Source organism: Oncorhynchus gorbuscha, linkage group LG05, assembly GCF_021184085.1.
Source record: "Oncorhynchus gorbuscha isolate QuinsamMale2020 ecotype Even-year linkage group LG05, OgorEven_v1.0, whole genome shotgun sequence".
NCBI lineage: Eukaryota > Metazoa > Chordata > Actinopteri > Salmoniformes > Salmonidae > Oncorhynchus > Oncorhynchus gorbuscha.
Window position 1 is genome coordinate 2,349,553 of NC_060177.1, and position 27,500 is coordinate 2,377,052.

General features: G+C 48.2%; 1 protein-coding gene and 1 pseudogene across 1 annotated transcript in view; one reads left to right on the forward strand and one right to left on the reverse strand.

The window, feature by feature from the left end:
* Positions 1-27,500, reverse strand: part of LOC124035365 (centrosomal protein of 89 kDa-like) — a 223,430-nt gene that overhangs the window by 86,765 nt on the left and 109,165 nt on the right. The window contains 2 exon segments of the mRNA XM_046348827.1: positions 1,065-1,329; positions 1,332-1,362. Coding sequence (XP_046204783.1) covers positions 1,065-1,329; positions 1,332-1,362 — 296 coding nt within the window.
* Positions 2,423-16,331, forward strand: LOC124035347 (annotated as a pseudogene).

Here is a 27,500-nt window from a genome sequence, read left to right on the forward strand (position 1 = left end):
ACAGGCAGACAGCTTGACCGACTTGATAGACGGACAAACAATCACAGACAGGGCAACTTCATCTCAGGAGAAATTGATCAAGACAAAACGACATTCACAATATGATTGAATGCTCTCAGAATCAGCCCAACTGTTAAAATAACTGTTAGAATAGCATGAACTAAAGGAGAGAAAGAGATAGGAGAAACAACAGAGAAAGGGGATGAAAAGTGGGAGAGAGAGAGAGAGAGAGAGAGAGAGAGAGAGAGAGAGAGAGAGAGAGAAGAGAGAGAGAGAAGAGAGAGAGAGAGAGAGAGAGAGAGAGAGAGAGAGGAGAGAGAGAGAGAGAGAGAGAGAGAGAGAGAGAGAGAGAGAGAGAGAGAGAGAGAGAGAGAGAGAGAGAGAGAGAGAGAGAGAGAGAGAGAGAGAGAGAAGAGAGAGAGAGAGAGAGAGAGAGAGAGAAAGAGAGAGAGGAAAAAGAGAGCATAAAAGAGTGAGAGAGAGCACTAAAGAAAGACAATTGAGGACATCAGAAAGAGAGAGAGCAACAGCGAGAGAACAGCATTAAGAGAACAACAGAGAGAGTGACACAGAGAGAGACACAGAAGAAAGAGAGTGTAACACCTACTGAGAGAGGCACAACAGAGAGACAGAGAGAGAGTGACTGTGAGAGAAGAGAAAGAGAGCGTAACACCTAGAGAGAGAGAGAACAACAGAGAGAGACACAGAGAGGGAGAGTGACAGAGAAAGAGAGAGCATAACACCTAGAGAGAGAGAACAACAGAGAGAGACACAGAGAGAGACAGAGAAACAGTCTGCAGCTGTTCTGTCTTGCCCAGGCAGAAGTGCTTGCTGACTCCTCCTCCTCCCCACCCTGCGTTCCCTCCAGGGGCCTGTCATTGGTTTGCGTTGCTAGTGACTCGGCTGCCTGCCTGCTCACTACTCCTGCCTGTGTGTGACTCGGCTACTGTCTCTCTGCCTGCCTGTTTCCCTGGCTGAGTAGCTGCCTGGTTCTCTGACTGTCTGCCTGTTTCCCTGGCTGAGTAGCTGCCTGGCTGGCTGCCTGGTTCTCTGACTGTCTGCCTGTTTCCCTGGCTGAGTAGCTGCCTGGCTGGCTGCCTGGTTCTCTGACTGTCTGCCTGTTTCCCTGGCTGAGTAGCTGCCTGGCTGGCTGCCTGGTTCTGTGACTGTCTGCCTGTTTCCCTGGCTGGTACCTTTTCTGCTGCAGCACTCCGTCCAGGTCGTGCTGTTTGTCTCGTAGAAGCCTCTGGAGGTGCTGTATTTCTGTCTGGTAGGAGGCTGCCCTCCCTGCAAAGTCCTCCTCCTGCTCCACCAGCCTCTGGCCCAGAACCCCAGGCTGCAGGCTGCCTGCTTCTTGTACACCTGGAGGGGAAAGAGGAGACAGTCAGACCGCTGCCTGCTACTGGAGAAAGAGAGAAAGAGAGAGAGAGAGAGAGAGAGAGAGAGAGAGAGAGAGAGAGAGAGAGAGAGAGAGAGAGAGAGAGAGAGAGAGAGACGGAGAAAGAGAGAGAGAGAGAGAGAGAGAGAGAGAGAGACGCTTAGGGCTGGAGGGGGAGGAGAGAGTCAGACCGCTGCCTGCTCCTGGAGGAAAGAGAGAGGAGGAGACGGTTAGACTGCCGGCTCCCTGTGAGAGAGAGAGACCCTGTCAGGGGGATGGCTCCACCACAGAACGGACATTTAGCACCACCACTACTACCAGCACCTTGAGGAGCATAGGATAACTCAGGCTATTAAGTACTCAGACACTGGACCACTGGAGTACCCAGACACTGGAACACTGGAGTACTCAGACACTGGACCACTGGAGTACCCAGACACTGGACCACTGGAGTACCCAGACACTGGACCACTGGAGTACCCAGACACTGGACCACTGGAGTACCCAGACACTGGACCACTGGAGTACCCAGACACTGGACCACTGGAGTACCCAGACACTGGACCACTGGAGTACCCAGACACTGGACCACTGGAGTACCCAGACACTGGACCACTGGAGTACCCAGACACTGGACCACTGGAGTACCCAGACACTGGACCACTGGAGTACCCAGACACTTGTTTTAACCTAATGTGTTAGGTAGGGAAGGTAAGTGTTTGTGTGGAAGCACTGAGCAGCCCAGCCAGGCATTCACTTCATTTCCCCAACTTCTAATGTGTTAGGTAGACATTCATGTTTGTCTCAGTATGTGTGTTCAGTGTCCCACAGCCAAACCGGGCATCATAAACTGTCCACTGTCCAGCAGCCCACCTCAGGTACAAATCTGTCCCCCAACAAAGTCAGGCCAAACTTCATCCAGGCATTCATTAACTTCATCCACTGTCCCCAGCCAGCCATTCATTAACTAATCCACTGTCCTCAGCCCAGCCAGACATTCATAAACTTTATCCACTGTCCCCAGCCCAGCCAGTCATTCATAAAATGTATCCACTGTCCCAGCCCAGCCAGGCATTCATAAACTTCATCCACTGTCCCACAGCCAAACCGGGCATTCATAAACTTCATCCACTGTCCAGCAGCCCACCTCAGGTACAAATCAACTTTATCCACTGTCCCCCAACAAAGTCAGGCATTTACAAACTTCATCCACTGTCCCACAGCCCAGCCAGGCATTCATAAACTTCATCCACTGTCCAGCAGCCAGCCATTCAAATCCAACTTTATCCACTGTCCCCCAGCAAAGTCAGGTATTTAAAACTTCATCCACTGTCCCACAGCCCAGCCAGGCATTTATAAACTTCATCCACTGTCCCACATTTATAAACTTAATCCAGTCCAGCAGCCCAGCATTCATAAATTCATCCACTGTCCCCAGCCCAGCCAGGCATTTATAAACTTCATCCACTGTCCAGCAGCCCAGCCAGGCATTCATAAACTTCATCCACTGTCCCCCAGCCCAGCCAGGCATTTTATAAACTTATCCACTGTCCCCCAAGACATTTATAAACTTCATCCACTGTGGTGAAGCAGGGCTGAGTGAAGCAGGGCTGAGTGAAGCAGGGCTGAGTGAAGCAGGGCTGAGCGTCAGACAGTGTGGGAACAGCAGCAGTAGCAGCAGTGATGTGATTATGTGCTACAAGACCATGGTGCTTGCCTACGGAGCTGTGAGGGGAACGGCACCTCAGTACCTCCAGGCTCTGATCAGGCCCTACACCCAAACAAGGGCACTGCGTTCATCCACCTCTGGCCTGCTCGCCTCCCTACCACTGAGGAAGTACAGCTCCCGCTCAGCCCAGTCAAAACTGTTCGCTGCTCTGGCCCCCCAATGGTGGAACAAACTCCCTCACGACGCCAGGACAGCGGAGTCAATCACCACCTTCCGGGAGACACCTGAAACCCCACCTCTTTAAGGAATACCTAGGATAGGATAAGTAATCCCTCTCACCCCCCTTTAAGATTTAGATGCACTATTGTAAAGTGACTGTTCCACTGGATGTCATAAGGTGAATGCACCAATTTGTAAGTCGCTCTGGATAAGAGCGTCTGCTAAAATGACTTAAATGTAAATGTAAATGTACTACGTTTTTTTTTAACAGAAATCCCGGTTGGAAGATTCCTCGTAATCAGAAGGTAATGAGCAGGAAACAAGGAATCATCCCACCTGCATTTAGGGATAACAGAGACATGTTGGGGGAAGTTGCATGTTGGCAAAACCTATTGGTGTGTTACTATGGTTACTTGACTACATAGCCAGGGAAATGTCTGAAACAGTAAACCATGCACAGGGTGTTTCCCCTAATGCTACTTAGGGGATTGAAAGCAAAGGTTTCTCTCCATCTCTCCCTCCTTCTCTCTCTCTCTCCAAGTGACAACAGCTCATTAGCACAGAGAGACAGCCACCGCTCCTCCCTTTAGGGTGTCAGTCGGTCCTCTTCCACAGAGAGACAGCCACCTCTAGGGTGTCAGTCGGTCCTCTTCCACAGAGAGACAGCCACCTCTAGGGTGTCAGTCGGTCCTCAGAGAGACAACCACCGCTCCTCTCTCTAGGGTGTCAGTCGGTCCTCTTCCACAGAGAGACAGCCACCTCTAGGGTGTCAGTCGGTCCTCTTCCACAGAGAGACAGCCACCTCCAGGGTGTCAGTCGGTCCTCTCCCCTCCCTCTAGGGTGTCAGTCGGTCCTCTTCCACAGAGAGACAGCCACCTCTAGGGTGTCAGTCGGTCCTCTTCCAGAGAAACAGCCACCTCCAGGGTGTCAGTCGGTCCTCTTCCTCCCTCTAGGGTGTCAGTCGGTCCTCTTCCACAGAGAGACAGCCACCTCTAGGGTGTCAGTCGGTCCTCTTCCACAGAGAGACAGCCACCTCTAGGGTGTCAGTTGGTCCTCTTCCACAGAGAGACAGCCACCTCTAGGGTGTCAGTCGGTCCTCAGAGAGACAGCCACCGCTTCCTCCCTCTAGGGTGTCAGTCGGTCCTCTTCCACAGAGAGACCGCTTCCTCCTCTAGGGTGTCAGTCGGTCCTCTTCCTCCCTCTAGGGTGTCAGTCGGTCCTCTTCCTCCCTCTAGGGTGTCAGTCGGTCCTCTTCCTCCGTCTAGGGTGTCAGTCGGTCCTCTTCCTCAGAGAGACAGCCACCGCTTCCTCCTTCTAGGGTGTCAGTCGGTCCTCTTCCTCCCTCCAGGGTGTCAGTCGGTCCTCTTCCTCCCTCTAGGGTGTCAGTCGGTCCTCTTCCACAGAGAGACAGCCACCTCTAGGGTATCAGTCGGTCCTCTTCCACAGAGAGACAGGCACCTCTAGGGTGTCAGTCGGTCCTCTTCCACAGAGAGACAGCCACCTCTAGGGTGTCAGTCGGTCCTCTTCCTCCCTTTAGGTGTCAGTCGGTCCTCTTCCACAGAGAGACAGCCACCTCTAGGGTGTCAGTCGGTCCTCTTCCACAGAGAGACAGCCACCTCTAGGGTGTCAGTCGGTCCTCTTCCACAGAGAGACAGCCACCTCTAGGGTGTCAGCCGGTCCTCTTCCAGAGAGACAGAGACGGCCACCTCCCTCTAGGGTGTCAGTCGGTCCTCTTCCACAGAGAGACAGCCACCTCTAGGGTGTCAGTCGGTCCTCTTCCTCAGACAGACAGCCACCTCTAGGGTGTCAGTCGGTCCTCTTCCTCAGAGAGACAGCCACCTCTAGGGTGTCAGTCGGTCCTCTTCCACAGAGAGACAGCCACCTCTAGGGTGTCAGTCGGTCCTCTTCCACAGAGAGACAGCAGAGGAGAGAGCAGAGCTGCTGCTGTGCAAATCAACAATTAACCTTTCAGCCAGGAAGCAGAGGGGCGGGGCAGTAAAAAGACCCGGTCTATTAAAACACATTGGAGGCCCTCACCCTTCGATGTTGTCTAAATGTAAAGCTCATATGATAAAATAGGTCCTAGCAGACATGATCCTTTAGGGTGTCAGTCGGTCCTCTTCCACAGAGAGACCGCCACCTCTAGGGTGTCAGTCGGTCCTCTTCCTCCCTCTAGGGTGTCAGTCGGTCCTCTTCCTCCCTCTAGGGTGTCAGTCGGTCCTCTTCCTCCCTCTAGGGTGTCAGTCGGTCCTCTTCCTCCCTCAGAGTGACAGCCACCGCTTCCTCCCTCTAGGGTGTCAGTCGGTCCTCTTCCTCCCTCCAGGGTGTCAGTCGGTCCTCTTCCTCCCTCTAGGGTGTCAGTCGGTCCTCTTCCACAGAGAGACAGCCACCTCTAGGGTATCAGTCGGTCCTCTTCCACAGAGAGACAGGCACCTCTAAGGTGTCAGTCGGTCCTCTTCCACAGAGAGACAGCCACCTCTAGGGTGTCAGTCGGTCCTCTTCCACAGAGAGACAGCCACCTCTAGGGTGTCAGTCGGTCCTCTTCCACAGAGAGACTGCCACCTCTAGGGTGTCAGCCGGTCCTCTTCCACAGAGAGACAGCCACCTCTAGGGTGTCAGCCGGTCCTCTTCCACAGAGAGACAGCCACCTCTAGGGTGTCAGTCGGTCCTCTGCCTCCCTCTAGGGTGTCAGTCGGTCCTCTTCCTCCCTTTAGGGTGTCAGTCGGTCCTCTTCCACAGACAGACAGCCACCGCTCCCTCCTTCTAGGGTGTCAGTCGGTCCTCTTCCTCAGAGAGACAGCCACCTCTAGGGTGTCAGTCGGTCCTCTTCCTCAGAGAGACAGCCACCTCTAGGGTGTCAGTCGGTCCTCTTCCACAGAGAGACAGCCACCTCTAGGGTGTCAGTCGGTCCTCTTCCACAGAGAGACAGCAGAGGAGAGAGCAGAGCTGCTGCTGTGCAAATCAACAATTAACCTTTCAGCCAGGAAGCAGAGGACGGGGCAGTAAAAAGACCCGGTCTATTAAAACACATTGGAGGCCCCTCACCCTTCGATGTTGTCTGAATGTACTGCTCATATGATAAAATAGGTCCTAGCAGACATTATCCTTTAGGGTGTCAGTCGGTCCTCTTCCACAGAGAGACCGCCACCTCTAGGGTGTCAGTCGGTCCTCTTCCTCCCTCTAGGGTGTCAGTCGGTCCTCTTCCTCCCTCTAGGGTGTCAGTCGGTCCTCTTCCTCCGTCTAGGGTGTCAGTCGGTCCTCTTCCTCAGAGAGACAGCCACCGCTTCCTCCTTCTAGGGTGTCAGTCGGTCCTCTTCCTCCCTCCAGGGTGTCAGTCGGTCCTCTTCCTCCCTCTAGGGTGTCAGTCGGTCCTCTTCCTCCTCTAGGGTGTCAGTCGGTCCTCTTCCACAGAGAGACAGCCACCTCTAGGGTATCAGTCGGTCCTCTTCCACAGAGAGACAGCCACCTCTAGGGTGTCAGTCGGTCCTCTTCCACAGAGAGACAGCCACCTCTAGGGTGTCAGTCGGTCCTCTTCCTCCCTTTAGGGTGTCAGTCGGTCCTCTTCCACAGAGAGACAGCCACCTCTAGGGTGTCAGTCGGTCCTCTTCCACAGACAGACAGCCACCGCTCCCTCTAGGGTGTCAGTCGGTCCTCTTCCACAGAGAGACAGCCACCTCTAGGGTGTCAGTCGGTCCTCTTCCTCCCTTTAGGGTGTCAGTCGGTCCTCTTCCTCCCTTTAGGGTGTCAGTCGGTCCTCTTCCCTCAGACAGACAGCCACCGCTTCCTCCCACCTCTAGGGTGTCAGTCGGTCCTCTTCCACAGAGAGACAGCCACCTCTAGGGTGTCAGTCGGTCCTCTTCCACAGAGAGACAGCCACCTCTAGGGTGTCAGTCGGTCCTCTTCCACAGAGAGACAGCAGAGGAGAGAGCAGAGCTGCTGCTGTGCAAATCAACAATGAACCTTTCAGCCAGGAAGCAGAGGGGCGGGGCAGTAAAAAGACCCGGTCTATTAAAACACATTGGAGGCCCCTCACCCTTCGATGTTGTCTGAATGTACTGCTCATATGATAAAATAGGTCCTAGCAGACATTATCCTTTACGATCAGACCGGATTATTTTTTCAACTCCTATAAATAATCTTCAATAATAACAGTATTACCTCCAAAGTTCTACTGCCTGGTATGCGATCTCTCTTCCTCAACACACAATCTCTCATCCACCTCTCCCCCCTTCTCCCTCATTCATCTCTTTCCCTCTAACCCCTCTTCTCTCTCTCTCCATCTCATCTCCCTCTATCCCCTCTTCTCCATCTCCATCTCTCACATCCCCTTCATCTCTTTCCCTCTAACCCCCTCTTCTCTCTCTCCATCTCTCTCCCTCTATCCCCTCTTCTCCATCTCCATCTCTCACATCCCTTTCATCTCTCTCCCTCTAACCCCTCTTCTCTCTCTCTCTCTCACTCCCTCTAACCCCTCTTCTCTCTCCATCTCTCCCATCCCCTTATCCCTCCTTCATCTCTCTCGCTCTAACCCATCTTCTCTCTCTCCATCTCTCTCCCTCTAACCCCTCTTCTCTCTCTCCATCTCTCCCATCCCCTTATCCCTCCTTCATCTCTCTCCCTCTAACCCCTCTTCTCTCTCTCCATCTCTCCCATCCCTTATCCCTCCTTCATCTCTCTCCCTCTAACCCCTCTTCTCTCTCTCCATCTCTCCCATCCCCTTATCCCTCCTTCATCTCTCTCCCCCTCTAACCCTCTTCTCTCTCCATCTCTCCCATCCCCTTATCCCTCCTTCATCTCTCTCTCTAACCCATCTTCTCTCTCTCCATCTCTCCCATCCCCTTATCCCTCCTTCATCTCTCTCCCTCTAACCCCTCTTCTCTCTCTCCATCTCTCCCATCCCCTTATCCCTCCTTCATCTCTCTCCCTCTAACCCCTCTTCTCTCTCTCCATCTCTCCCATCCCCTTATCCCTCCTTCATCTCTCTCCCTCTAACCCCTCTTCTCTCTCTCCATCTCTCCCATCCCCTTATCCCTCCTTCATCTCTCTCCCTCTAACCCATCTTCTCTATCTCCATCTCTCTCCTGGTGTGTATAGAAGGCCCTGGATTTGACTGGATCTAATAATGCACAGACTAGAGTCCAAAAAATAAACTCTCTTCTCATCAGAAATAGCAATCTACCCATAAATAAAACACCTGTCCATGGCTACAGTCCACTCTCCACCAATGGGCTTCACCATAGGGTAACCCTCCTTCTCTGAGTAGTCAGCCACACTGAGCAGTCAGTCAGCCAGGGTAACTTCTCTGAGTAGTCAGCATCAGTCAGTCCCAGGGTAACCAGTCTCTGAGTAGTCCCAGTCTCTGAGTAGTCAGCACACTGAGCAGTCAGTCAGCCAGGGTAACCAGTCTCTGAGTAGTTCCAGGGTAACTCTCTCATAGTCCCACACTGAGCAGTCCCTCAGCCAGGCTAACCTCTCTGAGTAGTCAGCCACACTGAGCAGTCAGTCAGCCAGGGTAACCAGTCTCTGAGTAGTAGCCCCTCCAGTCAGTCAGCCAGGCTAACCCGTCTCTGAGTTCAGCCACACTGAGCAGTCAGTCAGCCAGGGTAACCCCTCTGATAGTCTCCCTCCTTCAGCCACACTGAGCAGTCAGTCAGCCAGGGTAACCCTCTCTAGTAGTCAGCCACACTGAGCAGTCAGTCAGCCAGGGTAACCCGTCTCTGAGTAGTCAGCCACACTGAGCAGTCCAGCCAGGGTAACCCTCCTGAGTCAGCCACACTGAGCAGTCAGTCCCAGGGTAACCCGTCTCTGAACAGTCAGTCAGCCAGGGTAACCAGTCTCTGAGTAGTCAGCCACACTGAGCAGTCAGTCAGCCAGGGTAACCAGTCTCTGAGTAGTCAGCCACACTGAGCAGTCAGTCAGCCAGGGTAACCAGTCTCTGAGTAGTCAGCCACACTGAGCAGTCAGTCAGCCAGGGTAACCAGTCTCTGAGTAGTCAGCCACACTGAGCAGTCAGTCAGCCAGGGTAACCAGTCTCTGAGTAGTCAGCCACACTGAGCAGTCAGTCAGCCAGGGTAACCCGTCTCTGAGTAGTCAGCCACACTGAGCAGTCAGTCAGCCAGGGTAACCCGTCTCTGAGTAGTCAGCCACACTGAGCAGTCAGTCAGCCAGGGTAACCCGTCTCTGAGTAGTCAGCCACACTGAGCAGTCAGTCAGCCAGGGTAACCCGTCTCTGAGTAGTCAGCCACACTGAGCAGTCAGTCAGCCAGGGTAACCCGTCTCTGAGTAGTCAGCCACACTGAGCAGTCAGTCAGCCAGGGTAACCCGTCTCTGAGTAGTCAGCCACACTGAGCAGTCAGTCAGCCAGGGTAACCCGTCTCTGAGTAGTCAGCCACACTGAGCAGTCAGTCAGCCAGGGTAACCCGTCTCTGAGTAGTCAGCCACACTGAGCAGTCAGTCAGCCAGGGTAACCCGTCTCTGAGTAGTCAGCCACACTGAGCAGTCAGTCAGCCAGGGTAACCCGTCTCTGAACAGTCAGCCACACTGAGCAGTCAGTCAGCCAGGGTAACCCGTCTCTGAGTAGTCAGCCACACTGAGCAGTCAGTCAGCCAGGGTAACCAGTCTCTGAGTAGTCAGCCACACTGAGCAGTCAGTCAGCCAGGGTAACCTGTCTCTGAGCAGTCAGCCAGGGTAACCAGTCTCTGAACAGTCAGCCACACTGAGCAGTCAGTCAGCCAGGGTAACCCGTCTCTGAGTAGTCAGCCACACTGAGCAGTCAGTCAGCCAGGCTAACCTGTCTCTGAGCAGTCAGCCAGGCTAACCCGTCTCTGAACAGTCAGCCAGGCTAACCAGTCTCTGAACAGTCAGCCAGGCTAACCCGTCTCTGAACAGTCAGCCAGGCTAACCCGTCTCTGAACAGTCAGCCAGGCTAACCCGTCTCTGAACAGTCAGCCAGGCTAACCCGTCTCTGAACAGTCAGCCAGGCTAACCCGTCTCTGAACAGTCAGCCAGGCTAACCCGTCTCTGAACAGTCAGCCAGGCTAACCCGTGTCTGAGCAGTCAGCCAGGCTAACCCGTCTCTGAACAGTCAGCCAGGCTAACCCGTCTCTGAACAGTCAGCCAGGCTAACCCGTCTCTGAGCAGTCAGCCAGGCTAACCCGTCTCTGAGCAGTCAGCCAGGCTAACCCGTCTCTGAGCAGTCAGCCACACTAACCCGTCTCTGAGCAGTCAGCCACACTAATCCGTCTCTGAGCAGTCAGCCACACTAACCCGTCTCTGAGCAGTCAGCCACACTAACCCGTCTCTGAGCAGTCAGCCACGCTAACCCGTCTCTGAACAGTCAGCCAGGCTAACCCGTCTCTGAGCAGTCAGCCAGGCTAACCCGTCTCTGAGCAGTCAGCCAGGCTAACCCGTCGCTGAGCAGTCAGCCACACTAACCCGTCTCTGAGCAGTCAGCCACACTAACCCGTCTCTGAGCAGTCAGCCACACTAACCCGTCTCTGAGCAGTCAGCCACACTAACCCGTCTCTAAACAGTCAGCCACACTGAGTAGTCAGTCAGCCAGGCTAACCCGTCGCTGAGCAGTCAGCCACACTAACCCGTCTCTGAGCAGTCAGCCACACTAACCCGTCTCTGAGCAGTCAGCCACACTAACCCGTCTCTAAACAGTCAGCCACACTGAGTAGTCAGTCAGCCAGGCTAACCAGTCTCTGAACAGTCAGCCAGGCTAAAGTAATTACGTTATCTCTCTGAGTAGAAACAGACACAGTGAATAACCTCTACGTGGAGAAGTCACTACGTTATCTCTCTGAGTAGAAACAGACACAGTGAATAACCTCTACGTGGAGAAGTCATTACGTTATCTCTCTGAGTAGAAACAGACAGTGAATAACCTCTACGTTATCTCTCTGAGTAGAAACAGACAGTGAATAACCTCTACGTGGAGAAGTCATTACGTTATCTCTCTGAGTAGAAACAGACACAGTGAATAACCTCTACGTGGAGAAGTCATTACGTTATCTCTCTGAGTAGAAACAGACGGTGAATAACCTCTACGTGGAGAAGTCACTACGTTATCTCTCTGAGTAGAAACAGACAGTGAATAACCTCTACGTTATCTCTCAGAACAGAGACAGACATGAATAGAAACAGACACAGTGAATAACCTCTATGTGGAGAAGTCACTACGTTATCTCTCTGAGTAGAAACAGACACAGTGAATAACCTCTACGTGGAGAAGTCATTACGTTATCTCTCTGAGTAGAAACAGACAGTGAATAACCTCACGTTATCTCTCTGAGTAGAAACAGACAGTGAATAACCTCTATGTGGAGAAGTCATTAGTTATCTCTCTGAGGCTGAAACAGACACAGTGAATAACCTCTAGTGGAGAAGTCACTTTAGTTATCTCTCTGAGTAGAAACAGACAGTGAATAACCTCTAGTGGAGAAGTCAGAACAGTTATCTCTCTGAGTAGAAACAGACACAGTGCCTTCTGATCGACCACATTATGAAGAACACACTGAGACAGCTCAGACATGAGGAGACAGGGACCTTTAGTAGAGATAGAGGCTGCAGAACAGAGACAGAGACATGAGGAGACAGGGACCTTTAGTAGAGATAGAGGCTGCAGAACAGAGACAGAGACATGAGGAGACAGGGACCTTTAGTAGAGATAGAGGCTGCAGAACAGAGACAGAGACATGAGGAGACAGGGACCTTTAGTAGAGATAGAGGCTGCAGAACAGAGACAGAGACATGAGGAGACAGGGACCTTTAGTAGAGATAGAGGCTGCAGAACAGAGACAGAGACATGAAGAGACAGGGACCTTTAGTAGAGATAGAGGCTGCAGAACAGAGACAGAGACATGAGGAGACAGGGACCTTTAGTAGAGATAGAGGCTGCAGAACAGAGACAGAGACATGAGGAGACAGGGACCTTTAGTAGAGATAGAGGCTGCAGAACAGAGACAGAGACATGAGGAGACAGGGACCTTTAGTAGAGATAGAGGCTGCAGAACAGAGACAGAGACATGAGGAGACAGGGACCTTTAGTAGAGATAGAGGCTGCAGAACAGAGACAGAGACATGAGGAGACAGGGACCTTTAGTAGAGATAGAGGCTGCAGAACAGAGACAGAGACATGAGGAGACAGGGACCTTTAGTAGAGATAGAGGCTGCAGAACAGAGATAGTCTTGTTCTAGTCCTGATAGAGGTCAACAACAGTCTGGTGTGTTGTTCTAGTCCTGATAGAGGTAGGGTCAACAACAGTCTGGTGTGTTGTTCTAGTCCTGATAGAGGTCAACAACAGTCTGGTGTGTTGTTCTCGTCCTGATAGAGGTCAACAACAGTCTGGTGTGTTGTTCTAGTCCTGATAGAGGTCAACAACAGTCTGGTGTGTTGTTCTAGTCCTGATAGAGGTCAACAACAGTCTGGTGTGTTGTTCTAGTCCTGATAGAGGTAGGGTCAACAACAGTCTGGTGTGTTGTTCTAGTCCTGATAGAGGTCAACAACAGTCTGGTGTGTTGTTCTAGTCCTGATAGAGGTCAACAACAGTCTGGTGTGTTGTTCTAGTCCTGATAGAGGTCAACAACAGTCTGGTGTGTTGTTCTAGTCCTGATAGAGGTCAACAACAGTCTGATGTGTTGTTCTAGTCCTGATAGAGGTCAACAACAGTCTGGTGTGTTGTTCTAGTCCTGATAGAGGTCAACAACAGTCTGGTGTGTTGTTCTAGTCCTGATAGAGGTAGGGTCAACAACAGTCTGGTGTGTTGTTCTAGTCCTGATAGAGGTAGGGTCAACAACAGTCTGGTGTGTTGTTCTAGTCCTGATAGAGGTCAACAACAGTCTGGTGTGTTGTTCTAGTCCTGATAGAGGTCAACAACAGTCTGGTGTGTTGTTCTAGTCCTGATAGAGGTAGGGTCAACAACAGTCTGGTGTGTTGTTCTAGTCCTGATAGAGGTCAACAACAGTCTGGTGTGTTGTTCTAGTCCTGATAGAGGTCAACAACAGTCTGGTGTGTTGTTCTAGTCCTGATAGAGGTCAACAACAGTCTGGTGTGTTGTTCTAGTCCTGATAGAGGTCAACAACAGTCTGGTGTGTTGTTCTAGTCCTGATAGAGGTCAACAACAGTCTGGTGTGTTGTTCTAGTCCTGATAGAGGTCAACAACAGTCTGGTGTGTTGTTCTAGTCCTGATAGAGGTCAACAACAGTCTGGTGTGTTGTTCTAGTCCTGATAGAGGTCAACAACAGTCTGGTGTGTTGTTCTAGTCCTGATAGAGGTAGGGTCAACAACAGTCTGGTGTGTTGTTCTAGTCCTGATAGAGGTCAACAACAGTCTGGTGTGTTGTTCTAGTCCTGATAGAGGTCAACAACAGTCTGGTGTGTTGTTCTAGTCCTGATAGAGGTAGGGTCAACAACAGTCTGGTGTGTTGTTCTAGTCCTGATAGAGGTCAACAACAGTCTGGTGTGTTGTTCTAGTCCTGATAGAGGTCAACAACAGTCTGATGTGTTGTTCTAGTCCTGATAGAGGTCAACAACAGTCTGGTGTGTTGTTCTAGTCCTGATAGAGGTCAACAACAGTCTGGTGTGTTGTTCTAGTCCTGATAGAGGTCAACAACAGTCTGGTGTGTTGTTCTAGTCCTGATAGAGGTCAACAACAGTCTGGTGTGTTGTTCTAGTCCTGATAGAGGTCAACAACAGTCTGGTGTGTTGTTCTAGTCCTGATAGAGGTCAACAACAGTCTGGTGTGTTGTTCTAGTCCTGATAGAGGTAGGGTCAACAGGTTTCATCAGACCACATCAGAAACATGACACTTGTTGTAAATCTTTTAGTACGTATTCACCATCACATGTACTTGCCATGATATTGAGAAATTCATTGTCATGAATAGTTTTTGAAATTGTGAAATTATTCTAAATGTCTCGAGGACCTTTGACCTTTTTAATGAAATTGAAAATGTACCATAAGGTGTAAAGAAATTACCTAACTTCTCTCTCTCTCTCTCCCTCCCTCTCCATCCCTCTCCCTTCTTCCATCTCCCTCCCTCTCACTCACTCACTCCCTCCCCCTCTCTCTCTCGCTCTCCCTCCATCCATCTCTCTCTCCCTCTCTTCCTCAGAGCATGCGTCCATGATGAGTGTTCCTCAACCTGACCCGGATGAGATGCCCCCTCCACCTGTCACCCCTTTCACCACCCCCACCCTGAGCCCGTTCTAGTCCTGATAGATCACAGACGAGCTGGAGTGTAAGATCTGTTATCAGCGTTACAATGTCCACAACCGCAGGCCCAAGATCCTGACTGCCTCCACCGGGTGTGTGCCCGCTGCCTCAACAAGATCCTGGACACGGGGGACGTCTTGGGCTGCATTTCCTGCCCCTTCTGCCGACACGAAACAGAGGTCAACGAAGTCTGAGGTGTCGGGCCTCCCTGATAGACTCCAACGTCATATCCTGCCTGGCTGTCAGGGATAAGTCCTGGAGCTCCGACCAAGAGGTGACCCTCACCCCCGAGAGCCTGTCCTCCACCTCCCCCCCCTCGCACCACTCCTCCAACTGCCTGGTGATCACTATCATGGAGGTACAGAGGGACACGGGGCCCGGGGGCCTGGGCAGCTCAGACCACTACACAGAGCACAGCCTGGACTCTATCTCCGTGGGCTCCAACGGGCAGGAGGTTCAGGAAGCCCTGTCCAAGATGTGTTGCACGTCCCCGGATCCTGGTGTGGCTCCTGGGGCTGTTCTACTGGTCCCTGCCTCTGGGCATCTACCTGCTGGTGATCCAGAGGGTGACGCTGTTATAGTCTGTGTGAGCCTGGTACCGTCCAGTCTGACTGTGTGTCTGGTCTACGGGTTCTGCCAGTGTCTCTGCCAGGGCATGTGTGACTGCTCGTCTAGGGGCTGACTGACTGACTCAACAGGGTACTGACTGATGCTGGGTTGGAGGGAGGGATACTGGACTGTTGGAATCAACATGGTGTCCTTTACTGCCACAATCTAACGACCAGCCGGGTTGGAGGGAGGTAAAATATTGGACTGTTGGAATCAACATGGTGTCCTTTACTGCCACAATCTAACGACCAGCTGGGTTGGAGGGAGGGATACTGGACTGTTGGAATCAACATGGTGTCCTTTAGTGCCCCAATCTAACGACCAGCCGGGTTGGAGGGAGGGATACTGGACTGTTGGAATCAACATGGTGTCCTTTACTGCCCCAATCTAACGACCAGCCGGGTTGGAGGGAGGGATACTGGACTGTTGGAATCAACATGGTGTCCTTTACTGTCCCAATCAGAACAAGGGGATTGACAATCTCTGTATTGAAAGCTGTTTGCTGAACTCTCCATACAGTCTGTGGACTGAGAACTGGGGCCAACGGGCCTTCCAGCCCTGTGTGAGAGACTGGAGACAAATGGAGGGCTGGGTAACAATGGATTGTCGTTGTGAAATTATAAAGCAGGTTTGGCAAACTGTCAAAATCTTTCAGAACCTTCTAGCCAAACTGTCAATATCTCTCAGAACCTTCTAGCCAAACTGTCAATATCTCTCAGAACCTTCTAGCCAAACTGTCAATATCTCTCAGAACCTTCTAGCCAAACTGTCAATATCTCTCAGAACCTTCTAGCCAAACTGTCAATATCTCTCAGAACCTTCTAGCCAAACTGTCAATATCTCTCAGAACCTTCCAGTTCTATAGGTTCATTTTATTTCCATGTGCACAACGGGGCCCTTTGGCAGTTAAGAGGAAAGACAAGGGAGTTGCAGTTTCTAATAGATCAGATAATAAGAGCTTTACCATTTAGCCCATCTAGTCCAGAGAGTCTGGAGACAAACAGGACCATAAAGATGTCTCTCTGTCTCCATGGTCCCTCAACTGGGCCTCATTACCATTTAGCCCATCTAGTCCAGAGAGTCTGGAGACAAACAGGACCATACAGATGTCTCCATGGTCCCTCAACTGAGCCTCATTACCATTTAGCCCATCTAGTCCAGAGAGTCTGGAGACAAACAGGACCATACAGATGTCTCCATGGTCCCTCAACTGAGCCTCATTGTTTAGCCCCATCTAGTCCAGAGAGTCTGAGACTAACAGGACCATAAAGATGTCTCCATGTCCTGATCAACTGGGTCAGAACCAGCTGGCTGACTGCTGTCCTGAGGCTCTATGGGGTTGGTTTGGGTTAGTGAACTGAGCCTCAGAACCAGCTGGCTGACTGCTGTCCTGAGGCTCTATGGGGTTGGTTTGGGTTAGTGAACTGAGCCTCAGAACCAGCTGGCTGACTGCTGTCCTGAGGCTCTATGGGGTTGTTTGGGTTAGTCCTGAGCCTCAGAACCAGGTGGCTGACTGCTGTCCTGAGGCTCTATGGGGTTGGTTTGGGTTAGTAACTGAGCCTCAGAACCAGCTGGCTGAGTGTTGTCCTGAGGCTCTATGGGGTTGGTTTGGGTTAGTGAACTGAGCCTCAGAACCAGCTGGCTGACTGCTGTCCTGAGGCTCTATGGGGTTGGTTTGGGTTAGTGAACTGAGCCTCAGAACCAGCTGGCTGACTGCTGTCCTGAGGCTCTATGGGGTTGGTTTGGGTTAGTGAACTGAGCCTCAGAACCAGCTGGCTGAGGGGACTCTTGTTTCCTGTCAGTTATTCTGTCTCTGATCAAACAGACCATGAGGATCCCAGCTCTAGAGGTTCATCTTGCCAGTACATAACTGACCGACTGTGAAAAGGACAACTACTTCACACAGGAGATACGATACATCATTGAAATAAACGGAAAATAATGACTGTCTCTTGTTGCCTCTTTCCTTCTTCAAAACAACACATTTAGCTGATCAATGATTGGAGTTATTTCCCCCCAGATTAAACCAATCAAATGCATCCTACTACAGCCAGAGGCCGGCCTCCTGATACAGAGTAGAGGCCAGGCTCCTGATACAGAGTAGAGGCCGGGCTCCTGATACAGAGTAGAGAACCGGGCTCCTGATACAGAGTAGAGGCCGGGCTCCTGATACAGAGTAGAGGCCGGGCTCCTGATACAGAGTAGAGGCCGGGCTCCTGATACAGAGTAGAGGCCGGGCTCCTGATACAGAGTAGAGGCCAGGCTCCTGATACAGAGTAGAGGCCGGGCTCCTGATACAGAGTAGAGGCCGGGCTCCTGCACAGCCAAAGTCATCAGGAATAACATCAACTAGGCTATAATGAGGGGCCAGAGGCCGGCCGGGCTCCTGCACAGCCAGAGTCATCAGGAATAACATCAACTAGGCTATAATGAGGGGCCAGAGTCCTGGACCCAGGTAAACACTAGACACTCCTGTTCATAACATGTCTATTAACAGAGACCCAGGTAAACACTAGACACTCCTGTTCATAACATGTCTATTAACAGAGACCCAGGTAAACACTAGACACTCCTGTTCATAACATGTCTATTAACAGACCCAGGGTAAACACTAGACACTCCTGTTCATAACATGTCTATTAACAGAGACCCAGGTAAACACTAGACACTCCTGTTCATAACATGTCTATTAACAGAGACCCAGGTAAACACTAGACACTCCTGTTCATAACATGTCTATTAACAGAGACCCAGGTAAACACTAGACACTCCTGTTCATAACATGTCTATTAACAGAGACCCAGGTAAACACTAGACACTCCTGTTCATAACATGTCTATTAACAGACCCAGGTAAACACTAGACACTCCTGTTCATAACATGTCTATTAACAGACCCAGGTAAACACTAGACACTCCTGTTCATAACATGTCTATTAACAGACCCAGGGTAAACACTAGACACTCCTGTTCATAACATGTCTATTAACAGACCCAGGGTAAACACTAGACACTCCTGTTCATAACATGTCTATTAACAGAGACCCAGGTAAACACTAGACACTCCTGTTCATAACATGTCTATTAACAGACCCAGGGTAAACACTAGACACTCCTGTTCATAACATGTCTATTAACAGACCCAGGGTAAACACTAGACACTCCTGTTCATAACATGTCTATTAACAGAGACCCAGGTAAACACTAGACACTCCTGTTCATAACATGTCTATTAACAGAGACCCAGGTAAACACTAGACACTCCTGTTCATAACATGTCTATTAACAGAGACCCAGGTAAACACTAGACACTCCTGTTCATAACATGTCTATTAACAGAGACCCAGGTAAACACTAGACACTCCTGTCCATAACATGTCTATTAACAGACCCAGGGTAAACACTAGACACTCCTGTTCATAACATGTCTATTAACAGAGACCCAGGTAAACACTAGACACTCCTGTTCATAACATGTCTATTAACAGAGACCCAGGTAAACACTAGACACTCCTGTTCATAACATGTCTATTAACAGACCCAGGTAAACACTAGACACTCCTGTTCATAACATGTCTATTAACAGACCCAGGTAAACACTAGACACTCCTGTTCATAACATGTCTATTAACAGACCCAGGTAAACACTAGACACTCCTGTTCATAACATGTCTATTAACAGACCCAGGTAAACACTAGACACTCCTGTTCATAACATGTCTATTAACAGACCCAGGTAAACACTAGACACTCCTGTTCATAACATGTCTATTAACAGACCCAGGTAAACACTAGACACTCCTGTTCATAACATGTCTATTAACAGACCCAGGGTAAACTCTCCTGTTGGATAAAACATTCACTCAACTCTCCTGTTCATAACATGTCTATTAACAGACCCAGGTAAACACTAGACACTCCTGTCCATAACATGTCTATTAACAGACCCAGGTAAACACTAGACACTCCTGTTCATAACATGTCTATTAACAGAGACCCAGGTAAACACTAGACACTCCTGTTCATAACATGTCTATTAACAGACCCAGGTAAACACTAGACACTCCTGTTCATAACATGTCTATTAACAGAGACCCAGGTAAACACTAGACACTCCTGTTCATAACATGTCTATTAACAGAGACCCAATAAACACTAGACACTCCTGTTCATAACATGTCTATTAACAGACCCAGGTAAACACTAGACACTCCTGTTCATAACATGTCTATTAACAGAGACCCAGGTAAACACTAGACACTCCTGTTCATAACATGTCTATTAACAGAGACCCAGGTAAACACTAGACACTCCTGTTCATAACATGTCTATTAACAGACCCAGGTAAACACTAGACACTCCTGTTCATAACATGTCTATTAACAGACCCAGGTAAACACTAGACACTCCTGTTCATAACATGTCTATTAACAGACCCAGGTAAACACTAGACACTCCTGTTCATAACATGTCTATTAACAGACCCAGGGTAAACACTAGACACTCCTGTTCATAACATGTCTATTAACAGAGACCCAGGTAAACACTAGACACTCCTGTTCATAACATGTCTATTAACAGACCCAGGTAAACACTAGACACTCCTGTTCATAACATGTCTATTAACAGACCCAGGTAAACACTAGACACTCCTGTTCATAACATGTCTATTAACAGACCCAGGTAAACACTAGACACTCCTGTTCATAACATGTCTATTAACAGACCCAGGTAAACACTAGACACTCCTGTTCATAACATGTCTATTAACAGACCCAGGTAAACACTAGACACTCCTGTTCATAACATGTCTATTAACAGACCCAGGTAAACACTAGACACTCCTGTTCATAACATGTCTATTAACAGACCCAGGTAAACACTAGACACTCCTGTTCATAACATGTCTATTAACAGACCCAGGTAAACACTAGACACTCCTGTTCATAACATGTCTATTAACAGACCCAGGTAAACACTAGACACTCCTGTTCATAACATGTCTATTAACAGACCCAGGGTAAACTCTCCTGTTGGATAAAACATTCACTCAACTCTCCTGTTCATAACATGTCTATTAACAGACCCAGGTAAACACTAGACACTCCTGTCCATAACATGTCTATTAACAGACCCAGGTAAACACTAGACACTCCTGTTCATAACATGTCTATTAACAGACCCAGGGTAAACTCTCCTGTTGGATAAAACATTCACTCAACTCTCCTGTTCATAACATGTCTATTAACAGACCCAGGTAAACACTAGACACTCCTGTCCATAACATGTCTATTAACAGACCCAGGTAAACACTAGACACTCCTGTTCATAACATGTCTATTAACAGACCCAGGTAAACACTAGACACTCCTGTTCATAACATGTCTATTAACAGACCCAGGTAAACACTAGACACTCCTGTTCATAACATGTCTATTAACAGACCCAGGTAAACACTAGACACTCCTGTTCATAACATGTCTATTAACAGACCCAGGTAAACACTAGACACTCCTGTTCATAACATGTCTATTAACAGACCCAGGTAAACACTAGACACTCCTGTCCATAACATGTCTATTAACAGACCCAGGTAAACACTAGACACTCCTGTCCATAACATGTCTATTAACAGAGACCCAGGTAAACACTAGACACTCCTGTTCATAACATGTCTATTAACAGAGACCCAGGTAAACACTAGACACTCCTGTTCATAACATGTCTATTAACAGACCCAGGTAAACACTAGACACTCCTGTTCATAACATGTCTATTAACAGACCCAGGTAAACACTAGACACTCCTGTCCATAACATGTCTATTAACAGACCCAGGTAAACACTAGACACTCCTGTCCATAACATGTCTATTAACAGACCCAGGTAAACACTAGACACTCCTGTTCATAACATGTCTATTAACAGACCCAGGTAAACACTAGACACTCCTGTCCATAACATGTCTATTAACAGACCCAGGTAAACACTAGACACTCCTGTTCATAACATGTCTATTAACAGAGACCCAGGTAAACACTAGACACTCCTGTTCATAACATGTCTATTAACAGAGACCCAGGTAAACACTAGACACTCCTGTTCATAACATGTCTATTAACAGACCCAGGGTAAACTCTCCTGTTGGATAAAACATTCACTCAACTCTCCTGTTCATAACATGTCTATTAACAGACCCAGGGTAAACTCTCCTGTTGGATAAAACATTCACTCAACTCTCCTGTTCATAACATGTCTATTAACAGACCCAGGGTAAACTCTCCTGTTGGATAAAACATTCACTCAACTCTCCTGTTCATAACATGTCTATTAACAGACCCAGGGTAAACTCTCCTGTTGGATAAAACATTCACTCAACTCTCCTGTTCATAACATGTCTATTAACAGACCCAGGTAAACACTAGACACTCCTGTCCATAACATGTCTGTTAGAAAATGGTGCAAAATGGTAAAAAACAAACCATTTAATTCTGAAGCAAAACCCCCAAATCTATATTTGGAAAACAATCAAATATTCAACACCTTTTAAGGCATTTCAGGCAAATGTGTTGAATGAATTTTAATAGTGCTTTAATAATTTAGTCAATGTTCTCTCTCCCCTCAATTCTTTCATTCCCAACCTCTCTCCCTCTCCCTCTCCCTCTTCCCCTCTCTCCCCCTCCCAGTTTTAGGCTGGGTTTCTGTACAGCACTTTGATATATCAGCTTATGTACGAAGGGCTATATAAATACATTTGATTTGATTTGACACCTCAAATTTGAAGTCTAAGATAAGAATAAGCATAAAATACATTTCCAAAAAGGTTCAAGGTTAAACACCCCTTAACAGTCCTGTAAACTACAACAGTAGTAGTTAATGACGAATTAAAATATCCCTGATTCCCATCGTTGCATTACTTCTGTGAAAAGCTGTTTCCAGAATCCATGTCTCTTTTGTAACCCACGCATGAGGTACTTTCATTTATATCCTGTCGCTTCTCCTCATCATATCTCCTCATCACATCTCCTCATCACATCTCCTCATCACATCTCCTCATCGTATCTCCTCATCACATCTCCTCATCACATCTCCTCATCACATCTCCTCATCGTATCTCCTCATCGTATCTCCTCATCACATCTCCTCATCGTATCTCCTCATCTCCTCATCACATCTCCTCATCGTATCTCCTCATCACATCTCCTCATCGTATCTCCTCATCACATCTCCTCATCTCCTCATCATATCTCCTCATCGTATCTCCTCATCACATCTCCTCATCATATCTCCTCATCATATCTCCTCATCACATCTCCTCATCACATCTCCTCATCATATCTCCTCATCATATCTCCTCATCATATCTCCTCATCTCCTCATCACATCTCCTCATCATATCTCCTCATCATATCTCCTCATCGTATCTCCTCATCACATCTCCTCATCTCCTCATCACATCTCCTCATCGTATCTCCTCATCGTATCTCCTCATCACATCTCCTCATCACATCTCCTCATCTCCTCATCACATCTCCTCATCACATCTCCTCATCGTATCTCCTCATCACATCTCCTCATCTCCTCATCACATCTCCTCATCACATCTCCTCATCACATCTCCTCATCACATCTCCTCATCACATCTCCTCATCATATCTCCTCATCACATCTCCTCATCACATCTCCTCATCATATCTCCTCATCATATCTCCTCATCGTATCTCCTCATCACATCTCCTCATCACATCTCCTCATCACATCTCCTCATCTCCTCATCACATCTCCTCATCACATCTCCTCATCACATCTCCTCATCACATCTCCTCATCACATCTCCTCATCTCCTCATCACATATCCTCATCACATCTCCTCATCACATCTCCTCATCACATCTCCTCATCACATCTCATCTCCTCATCACATCTCCTCATCACATCTCCTCATCTCCTTATCATATCTCCTCATCACATCTCCTCATCACATCTCCTCATCACATCTCCTCATCACATCTCCTCATCACATCTCCTCATCGTATCTCCTCATCACATCTCCTCATCTCCTCATCATATCTCCTCATCACATCTCCTCATCACATCTCCTCATCACATCTCCTCATCATATCTCCTCATCATATCTCCTCATCACATCTCCTCATCACATCTCCTCATCGTATCTCCTCATCACATCTCCTCATCTCCTCATCACATCTCCTCATCACATCTCCTCATCACATCTCCTCATCACATCTCCTCATCACATCTCCTCATCACATCTCCTCATCGTATCTCCTCATCACATCTCCTCATCGTATCTCCTCATCACATCTCCTCATCACATCTCCTCATCGTATCTCCTCATCATATCTCCTCATCGTATCTCCTCATCACATCTCCTCATCACATCTCCTCATCACATCTCCTCATCATATCTCCTCATCGCATCATCACATCTCATCTCCTCATCACATCTCCTCATCATATCTCCTCATCATATCTCCTCATCACATCTCCTCATCACATCTCCTCATCACATCTCCTCATCACATCTCCTCATCATATCTCCTCATCATATCTCCTCATCACATCTCCTCATCACATCTCCTCATCTCCTCATCATATCTCCTCATCTCCTCATCATATCTCCTCATCTCCTCATCACATCTCCTCATCTCCTCATCATATCTCCTCATCATATCTCCTCATCACATCTCCTCATCATATCTCCTCATCACATCTCCTCATCGTATCTCCTCATCACATCTCCTCATCACATCTCCTCATCATATCTCCTCATCATATCTCCTCATCATATCTCCTCATCATATCTCCTCATCATATCTCCTCATCACATCTCCTCATCTCCTCATCATATCTCCTCATCTCCTCATCATATCTCCTCATCATATCTCCTCATCATATCTCCTCATCACATCTCCTCATCATATCTCCTCATCATATCTCCTCATCGTATCTCCTCATCACATCTCCTCATCATATCTCCTCATCACATCTCCTCATCATATCTCCTCATCGTATCTCCTCATCACATCTCCTCATCATATCTCCTCATCATATCTCCTCATCGTATCTCCTCATCACATCTCCTCATCACATCTCCTCATCACATCTCCTCATCGTATCTCCTCATCGTATCTCCTCATCACATCTCCTCATCGTATCTCCTCATCTCCTCATCACATCTCCTCATCGTATCTCCTCATCACATCTCCTCATCGTATCTCCTCATCACATCTCCTCATCTCCTCATCATATCTCCTCATCGTATCTCCTCATCATATCTCCTCATCACATCTCCTCATCACATCTCCTCATCACATCTCCTCATCACATCTCCTCATCACATCTCCTCATCACATCTCCTCATCGTATCTCCTCATCACATCTCCTCATCACATCTCCTCATCACATCTCCTCATCGTATCTCCTCATCGTATCTCCTCATCACATCTCCTCATCGTATCTCCTCATCTCCTCATCACATCTCCTCATCGTATCTCCTCATCACATCTCCTCATCGTATCTCCTCATCACATCTCCTCATCTCCTCATCATATCTCCTCATCGTATCTCCTCATCACATCTCCTCATCATATCTCCTCATCATATCTCCTCATCACATCTCCTCATCACATCTCCTCATCATATCTCCTCATCATATCTCCTCATCATATCTCCTCATCTCCTCATCACATCTCCTCATCATATCTCCTCATCGTATCTCCTCATCACATCTCCTCATCTCCTCATCACATCTCCTCATCGTATCTCCTCATCACATCTCCTCATCACATCTCCTCATCTCCTCATCACATCTCCTCATCACATCTCCTCATCACATCTCCTCATCGTATCTCCTCATCACATCTCATCTCCTCATCACATCTCCTCATCACATCTCCTCATCACATCTCCTCATCACATCTCCTCATCATATCTCCTCATCATATCTCCTCATCGTATCTCCTCATCACATCTCCTCATCACATCTCCTCATCTCCTCATCACATCTCCTCATCACATCTCCTCATCACATCTCCTCATCTCCTCATCACATCTCCTCATCACATCTCCTCATCACATCTCCTCATCACATCTCCTCATCACATCTCCTCATCACATCTCCTCATCTCCTCATCACATCTCCTCATCACATCTCCTCATCTCCTCATCATATCTCCTCATCACATCTCCTCATCACATCTCCTCATCACATCTCCTCATCACATCTCCTCATCATATCTCCTCATCACATCTCCTCATCTCCTCATCATATCTCCTCATCACATCTCCTCATCACATCTCCTCATCATATCTCCTCATCACATCTCCTCATCACATCTCCTCATCGTATCTCCTCATCACATCTCCTCATCTCCTCATCACATCTCCTCATCACATCTCCTCATCATATCTCCTCATCATATCTCCTCATCACATCTCCTCATCTCCTCATCACATCTCCTCATCGTATCTCCTCATCACATCTCCTCATCTCCTCATCATATCTCCTCATCACATCTCCTCATCGTATCTCCTCATCACATCTCCTCATCTCCTCATCACATCTCCTCATCACATCTCCTCATCACATCTCCTCATCACATCTCCTCATCACATCTCCTCATCGTATCTCCTCATCACATCTCCTCATCGTATCTCCTCATCACATCTCCTCATCACATCTCCTCATCGTATCTCCTCATCATATCTCCTCATCGTATCTCCTCATCACATCTCCTCATCACATCTCCTCATCACATCTCCTCATCATATCTCCTCATCGCATCATCACATCTCATCTCCTCATCACATCTCCTCATCATATCTCCTCATCATATCTCCTCATCACATCTCCTCATCACATCTCCTCATCACATCTCCTCATCATATCTCCTCATCACATCTCCTCATCACATCTCCTCATCTCCTCATCATATCTCCTCATCTCCTCATCATATCTCCTCATCTCCTCATCACATCTCCTCATCTCCTCATCATATCTCCTCATCATATCTCCTCATCACATCTCCTCATCATATCTCCTCATCACATCTCCTCATCGTATCTCCTCATCACATCTCCTCATCACATCTCCTCATCATATCTCCTCATCATATCTCCTCATCATATCTCCTCATCATATCTCCTCATCATATCTCCTCATCATATCTCCTCATCACATCTCCTCATCTCCTCATCATATCTCCTCATCTCCTCATCATATCTCCTCATCATATCTCCTCATCATATCTCCTCATCACATCTCCTCATCATATCTCCTCATCATATCTCCTCATCGTATCTCCTCATCACATCTCCTCATCATATCTCCTCATCACATCTCCTCATCATATCTCCTCATCGTATCTCCTCATCACATCTCCTCATCATATCTCCTCATCGTATCTCCTCATCGTATCTCCTCATCACATCTCCTCATCGCTCGACAGCACACAGCCTGTGTACCAAATGCCACCAGAGCCCTATGGCACCCTATTCCCTATATAGTACACTACTATAGAACAGAGCCCTATTCCCTATATAGTACACTACTATAGAACAGAGCCCTATTCCCTATATAGTGGTATTACTATAGACCAGAGCCCTATTCCCTATATAGTGGTATTACTATAGACCAGGGCCCTATTCCCTATATAGTGGTACTACTATAGACCAGAGCCCTATTCCCTATATAGTACACTACTATAGAACAGAGCCCTATTCCCTATATAGTACACTACTATAGAACAGAGCCCTATTCCCTATATAGGACACTACTATAGACCAGAGCCCTATTCCCTATATAGTGGTACTACTATAGAACAGAGCCCTATTCCCTATATAGTACACTACTATAGACCAGAGCCCTATTCCCTATATAGTACACTACTATAGAACAGAGCCCTATTCCCTATATAGTGGTACTACTATAGACCAGAGCCCTATTCCCTATATAGTGGTACTACTATAGACCAGAGGCCTATTCCCTATATAGTACACTACTATAGAACAGAGCCCTATTCCCTATATAGTGGTATTACTATAGACCAGAGCCCTATTCCCTATATAGTGGTACTAATTTAGACCAGAGCCCTATTCCCTATATAGTGGTACTACTATAGACCAGGGCCCTATTCCCTATATAGTGGTACTACTATAGACCAGAGCCCTATTCCCTATATAGTGGTACTACTATAGACCAGGGCCCTATTCCCTATATAGTGGTACTACTATAGACCAGAGCCCTATTCCCTATATAGTGGTACTACTATAGACCAGAGCCCTATTCCCTATATAGTGGTACTACTATAGACCAGAGCCCTATTCCCTATATAGTGGTACTACTATAGACCAGAGCCCTATTCCCTATATAGTGGTACTACTATAGA